The following is a 20,455-nucleotide window of genomic DNA, read 5'->3' as shown; positions in this document are numbered from 1 at the left end:
GTATATTTGTGAGATGCTAACGTGTCTCAGATGTGCATTCAGGTCTATGTATCTGGCCTCAGAGGACAACATGAGTCCATGTATGTGTGATGGTAGAGAGATGTGAGTCTTGGCACATGTGTGAGAGGTGGCTTCACAAGCGTGTGCGTGAATTCCATCTGTGTCTCCCATCTGGGCCGAGATGTTTGCTCACGCACACTTCGGTTCCTACTGCCACCTCCAGCTCTCTGCCTCCAGGGTCTTGGAGCTGGGCAGCTGGAAGAGGAGGGGGCGGCGCTGCTGGCCTAGGCCGCCAGTGAGTCAGGGCCCAAGCACTCTCTGAGAAGGTCAGTGTGGAACCCCCAATGTCTGTTTCCATGATCCAGCCTGGATCTCAATGGCCTGGGGTCCCTGCCAGCCGAGGGAGCTGTGCTGTTCTCCCTGCCTAAGGCCTCACCCTCACCTCCAACTGAAAGGGACAGACAGGAGGCTGCATGGTAAGGAAATGCCTGGGCGTGGAGGCAGGGGGTTTACACATGTGTGCAAGCATGTCTGTGTGTGAGCCCAGGATCAAAGAGCAGCCCAGAGGTGACCCAGCAGCGGCAGCGGTGGAGGGCTGCTAAATCACACCAACAAGGGACGCCAAGCAGAGTGAAGTCAGGGAGGCCAAGGGCTGGGAACCTCCATTCCCCACACCATGGGGCCAGCATCCGTGCCCCGCATGATGCTCCATGCGGTCAGGAGCATCTGTTTCCCCCGGCCAAGCCCAACTCAGCACTTGAGCTCAGAGCCCCAGTGGCTCTGAATCCCTTAGGAGCCCCTCCTCAGAGGTCCTTCCCCACCAAACAACTTCCCTGACTCCAGCCCTCCCCTGAGAGCTGCCTGCCTCTAGCTTCCAGTTCAAAGAGCTCAGTGGTTATTTTCTTCTTTTTTATTAATGTTATATATAAAGGTGAGTCCAATAAGAAAGCAGAAATGAGAAGGCTGGGGGAGGGTGGGAGCTGGCTTTGTTCCCATCCCCCTGGAGTGGGACTCTCTGAGATCCACCATGTCTCTCCTCGCGCCTGCGCCTCCCACCAAACCCAAATCCAGCCGGAGCCCACATCTCTGTTTCTCTCAGCTCACTGCGCACAGGCAGGTACGTCCAGGAGGAAAGGGCCACATAAATAGGAAACCACAGGAGGGAGGAGGCTGCTTCTCTCTGTTGCTTTAAAAAAAAAAATACATACTATATATATAGCTACAGTCTTCTACCCCTCCTCTTCTTCGATGTTTGACCACATCAGGGGTGGAGGAAAGTTGGCTCTGGGGGGACATCTAGGCCAGGAAGAGCCAGTGCTACCGGCCTTTCAGACAGCCACCCCCTCACCCCTAAAGGTACCAAGTTATAACACCGTGCACCTCACCCGACATTCTCTGTCTTGGCGGGAACAATCTGTTTCCAAGGCCACCGGAAAGGGGGTGTTTGGGGGTTTGTCTTTCCTGGTGTGTCTCCTTGGAGATTTGGGGTTTGGCGCCAGTTTACTGGAGGAGAGGAAGAGGTGGGAAGAGGTGGGGTGGGGGTGTGGGGGTGAGCAGAGGCGCCCACGCAGGGGAGATTGGTCCTAACTCTTAACAATGCCCTTTGTCTTCCTATTTTTCAACAGCTTTTGAAACCAAAGTTGTGCAAAGTCCTGTACATGGGAGAAGAAATGGGTGGTCGGTCGGGAAGGCTGCCTGGGACCCACCCCTCCTCTTCGACCAGAGTGGGGGAGGCGAGGTGCTCCTTGAATTCTTCTCTCTAAAGCCACAAATATTAATAGCTTCCCTTACTTGGGGCTTTTCTTTGGTGTAACCCTCAAATCTTAAATGAGGGCTAGAAGTTCAGGGCAGGGCTCGCTGAGGTCCCCACCCTGAGTCCCAGTCTCATGGTCCAATGTCTTTTTGGCAGAGGGGATGCTCAGGAAGGAAGCAGCCACAGGTGGCTTGGGGGAGGATCTTGGGCCTGGCAGGTCCTGGGATCCACAGTGCCTGGTGCCCCAGCCCAAGCCTGACCTGGGCACACTCCACAGTCTCCCCAGTACCCAAGGAATCCAGTCTGGGGACCGAGTACTAAGATTTAGAATCTGGAAGGTGATGAGCCATTTGAAGCCAATCCAGGCTCTTGGAGCAGAAGGGGAACAGCTGTCCCAGCTGGAGTGGAGTGCCCAAACACCTGGAGGGGCACCCCAGTGTCTAGGCAGGGGGTGGGAGGTTCAGGGGGCATCCTTGGTCCATGTAAATTTCCTCTGGAAGCTCTTGGGTCCCTGGAGGAAGGGGCAAGGGAAGGGGGAAGGGATGTCCTTTCCCCTGTGCTCCTCGATGATTCCTGAGTGTCAGCTAGGACGGAGGCGCCTTCTGCCTGGTCCCGGGGTTCCTTCGTGAGAAGTTCAGGACGGGTAGGTGCTCAGTACACAGCCCCAGGGTTGGGCGGGGGCCCTGGGGAGGCATGGTGCAGGGTGGCTGGTTGAGGCGGCTGCTGCTGTAAGTGGGGTCCACTCAGGTTCTGTGCATGGTACCAGGAGTTGGTGGGGTCGTCCAGGTAGCTGGGGGAAGCACTGTACGGGAGTGGTGGGGGCAGCTGGCTGCGGGCAGGGGCTGGAGTAGAGTGGGAAGAGGTGTCCCAGAGGGCGGGTGACGGTGGTGAGTTGCAGGCCATGGAATCGCTGTTGTTGGGGCTGTGCTCCAGGGGAACCTCCCCATTCTTATAGAGCTTCTTGAATTTGGAACGGCGGTTCTGGAACCAGATTTTCACCTGCCCCAAGAAGAAAGGGGGAGCTAGTTAGCCTTTTAGAACACTTCGTGAAAAACCGTCCAGGAAGCCAGTCTGGAGAGGGTTAGGGAAAAACCCACTGTCACATAAGACCCAGGCAAAATCCAGGCATCCTGCCTCCAGGCCAGCATCTTTTTCTACTGGGGACAGAACTTTAGCTAGGAACTTTTGGCGGCTTAGGTCCAAATTCTGCTCTGCCACTTGCTAAGTGCGTGACCGTGGGCAAGTTACCCGACCTCTCTGGTTCTTGCTGTCCTCATCTGCAAAATGGGGACACTGGCAGAACTATTTCCCTACCTCATAGGGTCACTATAGCGCTCAAAAAAGTTAAGACAGATAAAGAACTCAAAGCAGCCATCCGTACTACTGACAGTAAGCATTGAATAAAGGGCAGCCCGGAGGGGAGGAGGTAGTTTGCAGCATTTTGTTCACATTAGAAACCCATAAGCAAAGGTGCACAGATATACAGAGACAAATACACACCCACATAAGCATCTCCATGTGCATGAACATACCCACTCACCACTTCACACACAGGCATCAGTCTATAAAGGTACACACATGCACAGATACACCCAGATAAACACCCTGCAAACATGAGCTCCCATGTTCACACACTCAGGAGCCCTTCAGGGCTGGTTAATGGGGGTGATCTGGGACTCAGGAGCAGGTGAGCCATGATTCTCCAAATTTCCCTTGGGGTATCTCCCCCTCCCCCTGCCGCTCTCCACCCCATGACTGGTACAAACAATGAATCAGCTCCTCACCGGGTGACCCAGATTCCCGGCGGACCGGGCCCCACGCAGCCGCAACCCAGGCCCGCCTGTCAACACCTGTAGGGAGCCAGGCGTCTGCAACTCCTCCCCTAAGCAGTGACAGGCTGCTGGGGGCTTTAGGGACGGCTGGGGCTGGGGGACTCCCACCTCTGAGTCCCTACCCCCCTTTGTGGGGAATCTGTTCTTGCCCCCAAGCGCACAAGGGGTGGAGCATTTGGGTACTGAGCAGGAATGCAGTCTTTTGATACAAGCACACATTTTTGTACATACACTCACCACGGGGGCCCAGTCAAGTACATGTGTCCATCAGTAAACACAGTGGCCCTTGAAAGACCTTCCTCCTTAGGTGTTTCCCACATGTACTGTGCACACATTAGACTGTGTGCAAATAGACATGAATACACTTGTATGTACACCCCTCACACACATGCCTAGCCTGGGGTGGTGGGATGAGGTGGTGGGGAGCATGATGCGGACTCCTAGCAGTGACCAACGCAGCTGGGAGCCTGTGGAAACTGGGGATTCTGGGGGTAGAGCGGGAGATACCTCTCCTTCTGATAGACACACTCAGTCGCACGATTCACAAATATGCACACATGTACACGTGCTAATGCACAAACTTCAACTGAGTCTGAGATCTGGGGGTCCTTCTACCCACAGACAAGGCTTTCAAGGGCCTGCAGGGAACTTATGAGGCCATCGAGGCTCAGCGGTGCCTGGGGTATCCCGGGGTCCCGGAGGACCCCACCGAGTCCTCCCGGCCTTCGACCGCCCACCACTGACCTGCGTCTGCGTGAGGCCCAGCTGCGCGGCCAGCTCCGCGCGCTCGGGCAGCGCCAGGTACTGGGCCTTCTGGAAGCGGCGCTGCAGGGCGGCCAGCTGGTAACTGGAGTAGATCGTGCGCGGCTTTCGGACCTTCTTGGGCTTCCCGTTCACCATGCGCACCTCAGCTTCCGGCTCCTCCTTCACGGACACTGCGGGCAACGCACCGGGAGGTGGGCAACTCAGCCTCGGCCGGAGGCACCGGCGCCCTCCCGAGCCCCGCGGGAGCCCCCACCCTCCAGCCCGCCGACTCGTCCGGGGACTTCCCGGCGGCGCTCTCCGCCGCCGGCGCCCCGGGAGGGCGCTGCGGCCACAGAGCCTGGCCGGCGGCCGCCCACGACGCTGCGCTCCCCGGCTCCTAACCTCCCCGGTCCCGGCGCCAGCCACCCTAGACTCGCACGGCCGCCGCCTCGCCCCCCCCAGTCCCTGCCACCCGCCTGCTCGCCGCCCTCTCACGGGCACCTCGCCGTCGGTCATTTCTCTCGCTCTTTCTTTCCTGTTCTCTTCCTTTTTTTTGTTTGTTTTTTTAAACTTTTCTTTTTGGAATAATTTTAGATTTCAGAAAAAGTTGCGGACACATCAGACTTCCTTTTCCTTCCTTCCTTCGCCCTTTCCTCAGTTCCTTTCTTCTGTCTTTTCTTTCACTTTGTCGCTCCATTTTTATGCCTCCACTTTATGTTTATAAATAATTATATATTTTATAAAAACATATTTTTATGCCTCCATTTTTCTTCCCCCCTCCCCCGTTTCTTCACTCTCAATTGCTGCTTCCCTCCCTGTTTCCGTAATTCTGAGGGGTCTCTCTCCGTGTCCCCCTCATCTTTCTCCCCCTTCCCAGCCCTGATCCACACTGCGGTCGCAGAACTCCCAGCGCCCGCCGCCTGCCCCGAGCCCTCTGCAGCCCGATGGAGAGCCGCTTGCTGAAGTGCCGGGAAAGCACCTGGATCCGGAGGCTCTCTGACCGTCCAGGACCCTTTCCTTCCCCGCCTCGCTCACCCGGATCCTCACCCGGGACCGACCGCGGCGTCCCGCGTGCACCACGCCCCAAAGGCGCCCAGTTTCTGGACGGGAAGGTCGTCCGTCCACTCTGGGGGTCATCTAGCTCACCGTCTCCAACTTCAGACAGCACATTTCTTAGCCGGGACGCTCCCCTAGATTTTGGCTCCAATTCCTCTCTCTCGGGAACCTCCCAGTGCCCCCCGCTCTCAGCGACCCCGCGGTCCTCACCTGGGTCCTGAGCGGGCAGCGGCTGCTCCCGGTAGGCTCCATACTGCCGGTAGGAGGTTCCGTAGGTATATTCCGACTTGGGCGAATAAGCGCCCGTGCCTCCAAGCCCGTTGAGATTGAACTGGTGGTGGTAGGTGTAGGGGTTGACGGTCTGGCTATAGGGCTGGCCCGAGTAGTAGTCGTGCTGGGGAGCGCTGTAGTAGCCCAGGTCAGTGACGGAAGACTCGGGCAAGGTGGGCGAGTCCTTGGAGCCCGCATGGCAGCTGAGCGAGCTGGAGATGTCGGTGAGGATGCTGCTGAGCTTGCGATCGAAGGAGCCACTCATCCTGGCGGGCGCCGCACCACCCCCGGGCTGGCCTCAGCCGGAACGCCGAAGCGGGCAGGAGCTCGGGGGAGGCGGAGGAGACGAGGCGGGGTTGTGTGTCCGGAGGGCGAGGGGGGAGGGTTCCCGGCAGCGTCTCTGGGGAGGGTCGGCCGAGGGGCGCTTAGACCATCGCGGGTCTTCGGGCGGTCGCGGCGCGCCTCTCGTCGCGTCCCAAGCCACAGTCAAATACTGCCAGCTCCGCCCGGCCAGCCGGTTATAGACTCAATAGTGGAGTCGCAGAGGGAGGCCCCAGCGCTCTGATTGGCTGCAAGTCTTGCCTTCCAGGCAAAACATGCTCTTGCGCTCTTTCGTTTCTCTCTCTCATTCTTTGTTGTTACTCAACACACAAACACACACACTCACACACACGCACAGTCACATACACACTCTCTCACACACACTCACACAGACCCCTCTGTTCCTCCTCCTGTGGATCCCTTCCCCAGCCCAGATAACTTCTCAGTGTTGCTGAAGGAAAGAGTGGGACAAGGGTATCTCTGCAAGAGTCCCCAGGTCTGTCCGTCTGTCTGTTTCTCTGCCTGTGAGTGGAAGGTGGGCTCAGGTGCCACAGAGGAGGGGAATTTGCCCGCTGGGTGTCTGTGGAGGTAGGTGGTTCAAGGTGTGTGGGGTGGCGGGGCAAATGACGGGCAGACAAACATGCCCAAAGTGGCAGGACCCAGGCTCATGAAAATGTTCTAGTTTTTTCTTTTTTTAATTAGAAGAAAAGAAAACAAAAATTAGGTTAAAGAAAAAGTTTGAATATATATTACTATATCGTTTTTACAGCAATGCAGTCACAAAATGTAACTTTAAAAAATGATTTTAACGAATGAAGGGGCCCATCAGGCAAAAGTGCTTCAGGCCTAAAAAAGTCATCACTGGGTCCAGGGAAGCTCCAGGAGGTGCACAGCCTGTGTGTAGTGATGTTAAATTTATCTCCAAAAGTTTCAAGATGACTTAGGCTTGGAGGAGAGAACATGGTCCCCATGAAGATGGCTGGGACACAGGCTGGCTCTCTGTGCTTCAGTAAGTTTGGGGGCAGATTCTGTGCTTCTGGGACTTCTAATACTCAGACAGAGTGAGCGTTTTTAGAGATCAGGGGTGTGTGGTGAGATTTCATGTGTTCTGCAGCACATACAGAGTCCATGTACATACAAAGATTGCACATGGGTGCAGGAGTGTGCATGTGAGAGAGTGAGCCAGTGTATATGGGAGTCTGAAAGTAGTGTGAGTGGAGGGCCACGGGATGGGGTGTCTGCGCTTGAATTTGTAGTTGTATACAGATGCACATAAAACTCTCAGCACCTTCCCAACCTCAAGTAGTTGAGAACCATGATGCTCCACTGAACCCTGTCCCCCCCCAAGAAAGAGGCTCTCCTCCCTGGGGACCCCCACCTTCTAGTTCTGTCTGGCCCACAAGGCCAGCTTCTAAGTCATCCAAACTGCTCCCAAAGCTTTAGCGCATTGATCCATTCCACTTTCGATTCTGTTCTCCGCCTTTTTAGGTTGCGGGGAGAGGGAGTCTCTTCCAAATATCAGTTCCTAGTTGCATACAACCTTCACATAGGGCCCCGCGGTCAATTCTCCTGTCCTCTTCCCCTGCCTGACCGGGCTAACTTGTCCCAGGACTCACAGTGCCAGCGCGCCACCTTGTGGTCAGTCCTTGGCTCTGCAGCATCCCCAAGTCTTGCCCAGCCCGGAGGAGGGGTCTCTGTCGTAGACTCTGTCCGGTGGAGAAGCGTGCCTTGGAAGAAAGCTTTGGAAGGGGCTCTGTGCCCCTTTCCAAAACCAGACCGCCAGGGTTAGCTGTCAGTGTTCTCAGGGCTTTGAGAGCTGCCGTTGGCGAAGACAGAAGGCCACAGTCCGGGGTGCAAGGGGCAGGAGTGCCCGCCAGGCCCCAGTGGAGAGGCCGCGGCGTGGGAAAGGTGGGGGCGGGGGCTGGGCCCGGGGAGCGCTATCTGTCTGTCTATCTCCGCGTCCCCCCAGCGCCTATCGCCGGCCGCTCTGAGCCCGTGGCGGGGCGAGTTGCCACCCGCTCTGGATGCCCTCTGTTCTGGTGCCAAGAGGGCGCCTGGAGAGCCCGCGGCGCTAGGGGCAGGAAGGGCACCGGGCGGGGCCGGCCCCCCCCCCACTCCCTCCCACTCCCATTCTGGGAGCGGGGGAGGCAGGCTGGGCCTGCTTTGGAGCCCCCAGCCCTACAGAGTTGGATAAGCCCCTTCTTGGGGGTTCATTCATTCATTCATTCACCCGTCAACTGAGACAGAGAAACGCCAAGTAATTCAGAGACAGAAGGAAGTCTACCTTACTCACGCCGTCCTCAATGAAGCCTCACTCCCTTCCCTCCTTCTGGCACTCCTAAGTAAAGTGAAGGAGCAGTGGGTTGGGAGCTCGGAATCCTGGAATCATGAAAGCGTGGTGATGATGGTGGGTTATGTTAGGATAATTTCTATGCTGCATTCTGCTATGAAAACCTAGAAGTTCTAAAAGCAGATTTAAACTGCAGCATTAGGGACTGAAGAGAGCAATTAAATAATTGTTTGGTAATGTGAAGTTAGCATCTAATCCCCCATTGCCCTCCATGCTCCAGGACACCAGGGACCATATCTGTTTAGTTCACTACTACATTCTAGATTCCAAGGGCAGGTCCTGGCACACACAACCTCAGTACTCAATAGATGTTTGATGAATGAATAACTAGGACTCCCTAATACTGGAAAGGGGCTGAATCATCTCGGTTGGGTACGCTTTCAGGGTTAGGGAAAGGGGTGGCCTGGAGCAGACTCTGGCATCAAGCTGTCCCACTCCAGGATAGGAGCAGCTTCCTAGATGAGGCCATGTGGCCCCCAGAGGGGCCTGTCAGGCCAGCAAGACTGGAGCCACCAGCCGCTGGGCAGGCATCTGCCAGCTCAGGGCGGTGAGATTGCCAGAGGATTCAGTGGGACCAGTGCCACCCATTGCGTCTCACCTGAGCCAACAAGATGAGCAGGTGTCAGCCTGGGCATAGTCCTCCCCCTGGTGAGGGGTGATGGAGGGCAGACAGTCTGATGCCTCTGGGAGGCTGGCAGGAGGGAGAAGAGGCAGTGTCGGCCAGTGCCTCAGAGTCCATTGAACACCCTCTCTCTGGTACAAGAACAGGTTCTCTGTTGAAGCAAGCGATTCCTTGGAGCCCAGATATTATGCCACCTGGGCACTGCCAGAGCAGCTGGGTTTACAGAGTGCCAGATCTGAGGGGAGGGAACTCAGGAAGGACCCAACCAGAGGGTGAGCCGGCCAGCTCGAGTTCTCTTCGTTGTCTGGTGAGCTGGCGCCACCTAGTGGTCACTGTGGGGAGGCGTGTCCAGCCGCATTCCGGTAGACCTGGAAAGCAGGCCACCTGCAGTGTCCCACCATCACACCCAGAAGGAATGTTGTCTTTACTTATTTTAGAAGCCTTATCAACACTAAATATTCACTTTTCACCATGACTTTGCCTTACTCGGCAGTTGCCACCTCTCCCTCCTCCCACCCATCCTTGTCCAGTCGGTGATTCCTTCCCTTAGGTTTCTCTTTTGTAAATCAAAAAGTGGATTATTAGATGGCCTCTGAGGTCTCTTCAATCTCTGATGTTCTAAGATTTTGATTATAGGACTCTTGTCTCTTAAAGGGGATATTCCCTCTATCTCCTCTCCAACTCCCTTGCAGATGCACCCATGGATGTTTTTCTTCTTTCTGGAGTCCTTTGTCCATCCAAAAAATATTTCCTGAGCTTCTGCCATATTAGGCTCTGAGAATGGAGTAGTGAACAAGGCAGACATAACAGCCTCCTCCATGGAGGTCCAGGTTTAGTGGGGGAAGTGGGTATCCATGCAGCCAGTTTCACTGCAGTGAGTGAGGGATGTATGGGATGAGGTAGCACAGGCTAGGGGCTGTAGGTGAAGCTACGGTGGAGTCAGAGCCCCAGAACACAGGGCTCCTTGGACTCTGGAGCAGGGGAGTGGGATTTATCTGGAGGCTATGGAAACTCACTGAAAAATTTTAACCAGAGTAGACTGAATTTTCATTCCAGAAGGTTTCTTCCGGTGGCTGTGTGGGGATGAATCTAAAGGACATGCTTGGAGTCTGGGAGGCTGCTGTAGAAGCAAGAACCAAGGGGGAGCTGTGTCTGGGTTAAGGAAGAAGCAGCAGAGGGGGGGAGAAGTGGGTGGATTTGAGAGATGGTTAGAAGGTAGACCGATAGTGCTTGGTTGTTAGTGGCAAGGAGAGGGGACTAGCAGGGAGCAACACCCAACTGCTGACTTGGGCAACTGAGTGGGAAGTTGAGATTGTTATCTGAGGGAAAGAGAACCTCAGGGAGAGGGGGTGCTTGATGAGGAAGAGAACCTGTCCTGTTTTTTTTTTTAACCTTTTCATCAGAGTTTAAAATTTATGCAGAAAAGTACACAAACCATAATCAATGATTTGCACAAACCAAACATGGCTTGCACCTGAGCTTATTCCCAGTGTGAGTTGAGAAACAACATCATCAGCTCTGGGACTTCCCTGGTGGTCCAGTGGCTAAGATTCTGAGCTCCCAAGGCGGGGGGCGGCGGGGGGGGCCCGGTTCCATTCCTGGTCAGGGAACTAGATCCCATATGCCACAACTGAGAGATCACATGCTACAACTAAGACAAAACACAGCCAAAAAAACCCAAAACAAAAACACAGCACACTGCTGGTACCTTCAGCTACAACTTCCCAAGGTGAGCGTGGTCTGAACTCCTAGCACCACAGTGGGTGCTCCTCCATGTCTGGCTTCTTTTGCTCAACGTAATGTTTGTGAAATTTATTCATATTGTTGGGTATATTTGTAGATCGTCCATTTTCAGTACCCTAGGTAGGTATTCTAGCAATGAATGTGCCAACATTTATCTGTTCTACTGTTGATGGGTGTTTGGGTAAGTTTCCACTTTGCTGCTATGAGCATTCCTGGTCATGGGTTTTGGTGCAGATGTGTACATGCTGCTGTTGGACACGAGGAGTTGCAAGCCATGGTGTGGTCATATGTTCTGCTTTAGGAAATTCTGCCAAGTAGTTCTTCAGAGTGGTTTTGCCGTCAACTCCATTCTGATCATGTTGAGTCTGAGTGTTTTTGAGCCATCTAGGAGGAGTGTCTAACAGGCAGTTGGCTGCATGGACCTGAACCATCGGTAAAGAAGCTGGGATTGGAGACATAGATTAGGGGTTTGGGGCATCTGGTGGTAAGTGAAGTCTGATGGCGTGGGTCTTATGGTCTAGGGTGGGGCAGTGGGGAGAGAACAGAGGGCCAAGCGTCTCAGGGCAGCACCTATGAGAGAGTGCACAGTGAGTGTGAGGCAATGCAGAGGGAGGTGGCCCTGAGTTTGAGGGAGGAGAAAGAGTGTTTCAAGGAGGCTGGAGTGGTCAGCAAAGTCAAACCCTACTGTGAACAGCCAGGATCAGGACTGAAATGTGCCCACGGGATGATATCTCAAAGAGGCATTTGATGATATCAGGAAGAGCAGGTTCAAGGGAAGGGAAATTTATGGCCAGCTGAAGGGTTAGTGGGAGGGAGGATGTGCAGAGAACAAGTGAAGTTTGACTCTGAAAGGAGGAGGAGTGGAGAAGGTGGCTGCTGGGGGGCACTTGGGACATGGGGAAGGGTGTCTGTGTTTTAAGTGAGAGGAAGACTGTTTAGATGTCAATTTCAGCAGCCAGTAGAGAGGATTTAATCAAGAGTGTCATCCGTCAATCAATGGGAAGGGAAGAATCTAGAAGCCTGCCCAAGGGGTTAGCCTTACAGCAGGTTCTCTTCCCCCCTGAGTCAAGAGGAAAGATGACCCTGTAAGAGCTGACTTTCCCTGAGACTCAGTGCCAGGCGCTGTTCAGAATGTTCTACCCACACCAGTTCTTTCACGCTGCCCACCATCCTATGAGCTGAGCACACTCGTTTCTACCTTTTGAAAAATGGGGAAACCGACACACAGAGAAGCTAAGTACAGTGTGAGCCCAAGCGGTCTGTGGTCTGTGGATTGGGCAGGCCCACTTGCAAGTTTGGGGTCAGAAGGTAATTTGATAGCATTGGGTATTGGACACATGGCTGCTTGTTATGCCATTCTCTGTACTTTCCTGGATGCTTGAAACACTTCAGAGTAAACAGAATTATTCAAGACGTTTGGGGGTGGGGCTTCCCAGGTGGCTCCGTGGTAAAGATTCTGCCCGCCAATGCAGGAGATGCAGGACACATGGGTTCGATCCCTGGGTTTGGAAGAGTCCCTTGAGGTGGAAAATGGAAATCTGCTCCAGTATGCTTGCGGGGAAAATCCCATGGACAGAGAAGCCCGGAGGGCTACAATCCATGAGGTCAAAAGGAGTTGGACATGACTGAGTGACTAACATGCACACACGCATGTATGAGTGTATATGCAAAGTAGGTGTGAAGTTAGCTGAGAAGGGAGATGGTGGGTGGTCCCAGAGATTTAAGGATAGTGGAGAAAGATAAGTAAGTCCCAAACATAGCAGCTGCCATGGGGACCAGAATAGGACTGACCAGGAGACATGGAAGAATATCCAGGGGTCCAGAGCTCTCTTACTTGTGAAGATCATGGGATCATAGTGATCCTGGGAGGCATGGTGGGAGTCCCAAGTGGTGGGCTGCTCTCCCTCTGGGTTCAGTGCCAGCTGTGGGCAGATGGTAGAGTTGACCAGGGTGGAGGTTGCTTGACAGGCAAAGGAGGAGCAGACATTAGCAGGGGTTACTCAATTAGTTTCCAGGGCAAAAAAGGATGTGGAGAGTAGAGTGACTGGCAGAAAGTGGAGGAGAGTCCAGGCTGGGGTCCCCAGGAGGTTAGAGGAAGGAAGGAGGTCATGGAGGGGACACTCTTGTGGTCGGAGAGCCAGAGGTTGGAGTTTATTCATACTGGTGGGGGAGTGGGCTAGGGAGAAAACCTTGGATGAAGCCAGGGGCTGGGGCGGGGAGGAGGGCAAATATAAGAATTATATTAGACATCTCAGGAACCATGCAAGCAAGATCAGAGTGAGGTGAAATCTTTTTTAGAGTGAGGAAAGAAAAAGTAACAACACATAGAATTTTTTCTTTAATTAAGTGGAGTTGACTTAAAATATTGTTAGTTTCAGGTACGCAGCAAAGTGATTCAGATATTCATTTTTCCAGATTATTTTCCACTATAGATTATTAGTTCCCTGTGCTGTACGGCAAATCCTTGTTGCTAATCTGTTTTATGAATAGCAGTTTGTATCTGTTAATTTCATACTCCTAACTTATCCCTTTCCCCCTCCTTTTCCCCTTTGGTAATCATCCGTCTGTTTTCTATGCCACATGCAACAAAGGTCCAACACAACCAAAAGTAAATAAATAATATTTTAAAAAGGACTTTCTCAGACAAGCAAAAGTTAATGGAATTTGTGGCCAATAGACTTGTCTCTGGGAAAAAATGTTAAAAGTTCGTCTGAGAGAAGGAAAATGATAGATAGAAAAAACTCAGTTCTATATATAGAAAGGAGGACCATTAGAGAAAGAATACGTGAAAGTAAAAATCGCTCAGTGGTGTCCGACTCTGCGACTCCATGGACTGTAGCCCCCCAGGTTCCTCTGTCTATGGAATTCCCCAGGTAAGAATACTGAAGTGGGTAGCCCTTCCCTTCTCCAGGGGATTTTCTCAACCCTGGGATTGAACCCAGGTCTCCTGCATTAAAGGCGGATTCTTTACCATCTGATCCACTAGGGAAGCCCAGAGAAAGAATAAATGAAGGTAAAATAAATATTTTATTTTTATTATTCTTAATTGATCTAATAGAAAACTGTTTACATAATAATAGCAACTGCATACTGGCTAATTACAGATTATGGATAAATGAAATGAATCACAACAAAGTTATAAGAGACAAGAGGGAGGAATAGGGAATATTCTGTGATGAGGTACCTGTACTAGCTGTGAAGCAAGATAGTATATTTGAAAATGAACTCAGATCACTTAAAATATACATCAGAAACCCTAAGGCAACCACCGAAAACATATTTATAAGAAATATAATTGGTACACTAAGAGAGAAAAGAAAATGGTATCCTATAAAGTGTTCCATTAAAGCCAGAGAAAGTAGAAAAAGAGGGGACAGATTAAAAAAAGAAAGAAACAGAGAACAAATGCAATAAATAGCAAACAGTCACAGATGTGGTAGATGTTAGTCCAACTATATAAAAAATCATTTAAATATGAGATGGTATAAATACACCAATAAAGAGATAGTAACTGATGAGTGAATTAAAAAACACCCAACTATGTGTTGTTTATCTTAAAAAAACACTTTAAATATAACAATACAGTAAATTAAAAATAAAGGAATGCAGGGGAGGAAGGAGAGAGTGGGATGCATGGTTAGAGTAACATGGAAACTTACCCTACCATGTGTAAAATAGAGATTCAGTTCAGTTCAGTCTCTCAGTCGTGTCCAACTCTTTGCGACCCCATGGACTGCAGCATGCCAGGCTTCCCTGTCCATCACCAACTCTCAGAGCTTGCTCAAACTCATGTCTATTGAGTCGGTGATACCATCCAACCATCTCATCTTCTGTCGTCCCCTTCTCCTCCTGCCTTCAATCTTTCCCAGCATCAGGGTTTTTTCTAATGAGCTGGCTCTTTGCCACTAGATGCAAAGAGCCAGCTCATTAGAAAAGAGCTTTAGCTCAGTATTGGAGCTTTAGCTCAGTCCTTCCAATGAATATTCAGGACTGATTTCCGTTAGGATTTGCTAGTTGGATCTCTTTCCAGTCCAAGGGACTCTCAAGAGTCTTCTCCAACGCCACAGTTCAAAAGCATCAATTCTCTGCACTCAGTTTTGTTTATAGTTCAATTCTCATATCCATACACAACTACTGGAAAAACCATAGCTCTGACTAGATAGACCTTTGTTGGCAAGATAATGTCTGGGCTTTTTAATATGCTGTCTAGTTTGGTCATAGCTTTTCTTCCAAGGAGCAGATAGCCAATGAGAATTTGCCGTGTGACCCAGGGAACCCAAACCAGGCTCTATAACCACACAGAGGGGTGGGATGGGGAGGGATGTGGGAGAGAGGCTCATGAGGGAGGGAACATATGTGTACCTATGGCTGATCCGTGTTGGCAGAAACCAACATAATTCTGTAAAGCATTTATCCTTAAATTAAAAAATAAAAAATAGTCCAGGTTCGATGCATGAGACTTGAGTGCTCAGGGCTGGTGCACTGGGATGACCCAGAGGGATGGGATGGGGAGGGAGGTGGAAGAGGGGTTCAGGGTGGGGAACACGTGTACACCCATGGCGGATCCATGTCAGCGTATGACAAAACCACTACAATTGTACTGTAGTGTATTGTAAAGTAATTAGCCTCTAATTAAAATAAATAAATTTATATTTAAAAAAAAATAAAAAAATAGAATGGAGAAAGGTAACCATGCCAGTGTTAATCAAAAGGAAGCTACGGCAGCTATATTAATTTCAGACAAAGCAGACTTTAGAACAAGAAAAGTTATCAGGGATAAAGAGGAGTATTATATAGTGATAAAGCAGTTAATTTTCTAAGAAGACATAACAATCTTTGATGTGTATCCACCTAACAGGTGTCAGAATATTTGAGGCTGTAAGGAGAAATAGACAAATTCACTATTACATTGATGTTGAAGACTTCAACACACCTATATTCGTAGCTGAGAATGAATTACTAATGGGTTTGAAGAACAGCAGGCCCTGGTGGCTTAGATGGTAAAGAATCTGCCTGCAATGCAAGAGACCTTGGCTCAATCCTGGTTTCGGAAGATCCCCTGGAGAAGGCAGTGGCTACCCACTCCAGCATTCCTGCCTGGAGAATTCTATGGACAGAGAAGCCTGGTGGGTTACGGTCCATGGGGTCACAAAGAGTCAGACATGACGGAGTGACTAGCACTTGCACTTTTCTTTTGAAGAACAACAGGGAGACCAGTGTGACAGGAGAAGGAATGAGGGAAAATGCTAGCAGATGAAATCAGAGAGGTGATGTAGTAGAGATGGTAGGATTATAAAAGACATCACAGGATATTGAATTTTACTCTAAGTGAGATGATGGGCCATTGCAGAATTTTGAGCAGATGAGTGAAACAATTTGACTTGTTTTTTGTTACAATGTGTCTCAGTTTGGATCTTTTCAAGTTTATCATACTTGGAATTCTTTGAGCTTCTTAGATGTGTAGATTCATGTCTTTCATAAAATTTGGGATATTTTTGGATGTTGTTTCTTCAAACATGCTTTCTGTACCCATTCTATTCCTAGAATTTCCATAATGTTGGTATATTTTGATGGTGGCTCAATGTCTCTTAGGCTCTGTTCATTGTTCTTCATTTTTTCTTTCTGTCCTTCAGCCTGGATAATTTCAATTGACTTTTATTCCTTGACTCTTCTTCTTGCTCAGAAATACTCTTGAGCCCCTCTAGTCAGTTTTTCATTTCAGGTGTTGTATTTTTCAGCTCCAGATTTTCTATTTAGTTCCATTTTGTGATTTCTGTCTCTTTATTGATACTCTCTGTTTGTTCATACTCCATTCTCTTGATTTCCTTCAGTTCTTTATTCATGCTTTTCTTTAGCTCTTCGGCTGATTTTAAAACTGTTGATGTAAAGTCTTGGTCTAGTAAATCTAATATCTACTTCCTTAAGGATAAGTAGGTTTAAGTGAAAGTCGCTCAGTCGTGTCTGACTCTTTGCGACCCCATGGACTATACAGTCCATGGAATTCTCTAGGCCAGAATACTGGAGTGGGTAGCCTTTCCCTTCAGTTTCTGTCAGTTTCTTTTCCTGTGACGGGGTCATGTTTTCTGTTTCTTTGTATGCTGTGTTGTTGAAAAGTAAACATTTTTAATTTTATAATGTGATAACTTTAGAAATCAGATTTTTTTCTCCTCCCCAGAGTTTGCTGTTGTTGCTCATTGAGGAATATAGTCATCCATTTGCTTAGTGACTTTTCCAAACTATTTTTGCAAAGATGATATTACTCATTATGTATTGTCACTGACATTTCTGTTCTAATATCTTAGTGATAAGTCAGTGACTTGATCTTAAATACCAACATCAGCAGCTCCTTTCTTTTTTATGCACTCCTCTGGTATCTGTATGTTTTTCACTAGATTCAGGTTCCAAAAAAGTTGATTCTGTCAATTGCCACTGGTTGCTTCAGTGAAAGAGCTGATTTTTGGAGCTCCCAACTCTACCATTTGCCATGATATAATCCCCTAACTGCAATTTGAATCTTACTCTCTCCAAGATACATTGTTAAGTAAAAAAAATAAAGATGGAGAGAAATGTGTATAGTATGCTGCTGCTGCTGCTGCTAAGTCACTTCAGTCGTGTTTGGCTCTGTGCGACCCCATAGACAGCAGCCCACCAGGCTCCTCTGTCCCTGGGATTCTCCAGGCAAGAACACTGGAGTGGGTTGCCATTGCCTTCTCCAATGCATGCATGCATGCTAAGGCACTTCAGTTGTGTAGAACTCTGTGTGACCCCATGGACAGCAACCCACCAGGCTCCTCTGTCCACAGGATTCTCCAGGCAAGAACACTGGAGTGGGTTGCCATTGCCTTCTCCAGTATAGTTACCTAAAAATAGGGGGTATATTTGCTTATAAACAGTGAAAAGACAGGCTATAAGATTAAAAAAGTATAGTTTTAAAATGAATTCTTAATGAATATAGGTACAAAAATCTTTATCAAAATATTAGCAAATAGAATTCAGCATTGGGCCTCTCTGATGGCTCAGTGGTAAAGAATCTGCTTGCCAATGCAGGAGACATGGGTTCAGTCACTGGCCCAGGAAGCTCCTCATGCTGTGAAGCAACTAAGCCCATGTGTCACAACTATTGATCCCATGCTCTAGAGCCCAGGAATTGCAATTACCGAGCCCATGCACTGCAACTATTGAAGCCTGCACGCCCTAGAGTCTGCTCAGCAGCAAGAGAAGGCACCACAATGAAAAGCCCATGCACTGCAACAAAGAATAGCCCTTGCTTGCTGCAAGTAGAGAAAGGCCTGTGTAGCAACAAAGACCCTACACAAACATAAATAAATAAATAAAATTATTTTTAAAAGGTAAAATAAGAAGTATTATTAAAAAAAACTTTTAAAAAAGAATTCAGTATTATATAAAAAGAATTATACACCATGTCTAGGTGGTACTTATTCCAAGAATGGAAAGATAATTAAATATTTAAAAATTATTCAATATAACCTACTATAGTTACAGGTTAAAGAAGAAAAATCACATGATGATCATATCAATTAAAGCAGAAAAAAGCATTTAAAAAAAATTAAACACCCATTCAGATGAAAATTCTAAGTGAACTAGTAGTAAAGGAATCTCCTAAACCTACTAAAGAATATCTACCAAAAAAAAAATGTAGTTAATATCATACTTAATGATGAAAGGCTGAATGTCTTATCCCTAAGATAAGGAACCAAGTAAGGATGTGCACTCCATCAGTGCTACTTAACATAATGCTGGAAGTTCTAGCCACCTCAGTAAGGCAAGAAAAGAAATTAAAAATAAATACAGATCAGGGCTTTCCTGGTGGCTCAGTGGTAAAGAATCTGCCTGCCAATGCAGGAGACATGGTTTTGATCCCTGATCCAGGAAGATCCCATATGCCTACATGCCCTAGAGCCTATGTTCCACAACAAGAGAAGCCAGCACACCACAATGGAGAGTAGCCCCCACTCACTGCAGCTAGAGAAAAGCCTGTGTGCAACAATGAAGACCCAGCAGAGCCAAAAATAAATAAATAAAAGAAAATGCCTTTGTGTAGAAAGAATGGATTAAAAAGTTATTTCAAAAAATGGCCATACTACTCAAAGCAAGCTGCAAATTTAATGCAATCTCTATCAAACTACCCATGACATTTTGCACAGAGCTGGAATAATAAAAGTTTATATGGAACCACAAAAGACCCAGAGTTGTCAAAGCAATTCTGAGGGAAAAAAAAAAAAGCTGGAGGTATAACCCTCCCAGACTTCAGACAATAAGACAAAGCTACAGTAACCAAAACAGCATGGTACTGGCACAAAAACAGACATATAGACCGATGGAACAAAATACAGAAATAAACCCATACACTTATGTTCAATTATTCTTTAACAAAGAAGGCAAGAATATGCAATGGAGAAAAGACAGTCTCTTCAGCAAGTGGTATTTGGAAAGCCAGACAGCCTTATGTAAGTCAATTGGAATTAGAACACTCCCTGACACCATAACAAGCTCAAAATGGTTTAAAGACCTAAATATAAGACATGACACCATAAAACTTTTAGAAGAGAACATAGGCAAAATAGTCTGACATTGTTGTTATTGTTCAGTCGCTAAGTCATGTCTGACTCTTTGTGACTCCATGGACTGCAACATGCCAGGCTCCCCTGTCCTTCACTGTCTCCCAGAGTTTGCTCGAATTCTTGTCCCTTGAGCTGGTCATGCTATCTAACATAAATCTTTGACATATTCTCTGACATAAATCATAGCAATAATTTCTTAGATAAGTCTCCCCTCCCTAAGATAAAAGAAATAAAGGCAAAGATAAACAAAAATAATCTAATCAAACCAAAAACTTTAGCACAGCAAAGAAAACAGTCAACAAAATGAAAAGACAACCAAAGATTGAGAGAAAATATTTGCAAACCATGCTACCAACAAGGGGTTAATTTCCAAAATATACAAAAAGCTCAGAGAGCTCAATATAAAAATAAAAACTGGGCACAATACCTACACAGACATTTCTCCAAAGAGAGCACACAGGTGGTCAAAGACACATAAAAAGATATTCAATATCACTAATTGTTAGAGAAATGCAAAACAAAACCACAATGAGGTATCTTACCTCATATTCAGTAAGAATGGCTATCATCAAAAAGTCTACAAATTATAAATGCTGGAGAGGGTGTGGAGAAAAGGGAAATCTCCTACACTTTTGGTGGGAATGTAGTTATGCAACTACTATGGAAAATAGTATGGAGGTTCCTTAAAAAACTAAAAATGGAGCTACCATATGATCCAGCAACCCCACACCTGGGTATAGACCCAAAAGAGACAAAAACTCTAATTCTAAAAGATATATGCTCTCCAATGCTCATAGCAGCACTATTTACAATAGTCAAGACCTGGAAGCAATCAGTCTAACAGAAAATGGATAAAGAAAACATATATATATATAATTATTAGATATAGTATTTAATATATTATATATATTTATAAATATAAATATATATTTATATCTATATTTATAAATATATAATTTATATTATACTATAATAATTATTATATATAACATATAAATTATATAAATATTATATAAATATATATTTATAATATAATATATGTTTTATATATTATATATTACATAATATAAATTATATATAAATATATAATATATAATGAATATATATTATATATTTTATATTCATTATATATATTATAATACAATATATTATAATATATGTAATATATTATAATATATTTAT

General features: G+C 47.9%; 1 protein-coding gene across 1 annotated transcript; it reads right to left on the bottom strand.

The window, feature by feature from the left end:
• Positions 1-911: 911 nt before the first annotated feature.
• Positions 912-6,125, bottom strand: DLX3 (distal-less homeobox 3). The gene is made up of 3 exons (XM_061141105.1): positions 5,596-6,125; positions 4,330-4,520; positions 912-2,752 (listed from the first exon to the last, which is right to left on the bottom strand). Exons 1-3 carry the CDS (start codon positions 5,918-5,920, stop codon positions 2,405-2,407), a joined length of 864 nt encoding a protein of 287 aa, XP_060997088.1. The 5' UTR covers positions 5,921-6,125; the 3' UTR covers positions 912-2,404.
• Positions 6,126-20,455: the final 14,330 nt, after the last annotated feature.

Source organism: Dama dama, chromosome 5, assembly GCF_033118175.1.
Source record: "Dama dama isolate Ldn47 chromosome 5, ASM3311817v1, whole genome shotgun sequence".
NCBI lineage: Eukaryota > Metazoa > Chordata > Mammalia > Artiodactyla > Cervidae > Dama > Dama dama.
Note: the sequence above shows the minus strand (reverse complement) of the source record. Positions and strands in the feature narration are given on the sequence as shown.

What these genes read in the sequence shown, in the direction of transcription:
- DLX3 (XM_061141105.1), bottom strand. Translation starts at nt 5,920, where the DNA reads ATGAGTGGCTCCTTCGATCGCAAGCTCAGCAGCATCCTCACCGACATC. An exon ending in GCTGCCCGCTCAGGACCCAG is followed by an intron (nt 4,521 to 5,595) that starts GTGAGGACCGCG and finishes CGTTGCCCGCAG; the next exon opens with TGTCCGTGAAGGAGGAGCCG. An exon ending in TGGGCCTCACGCAGACGCAG is followed by an intron (nt 2,753 to 4,329) that starts GTCAGTGGTGGG and finishes TTCTTGGGGCAG; the next exon opens with GTGAAAATCTGGTTCCAGAA.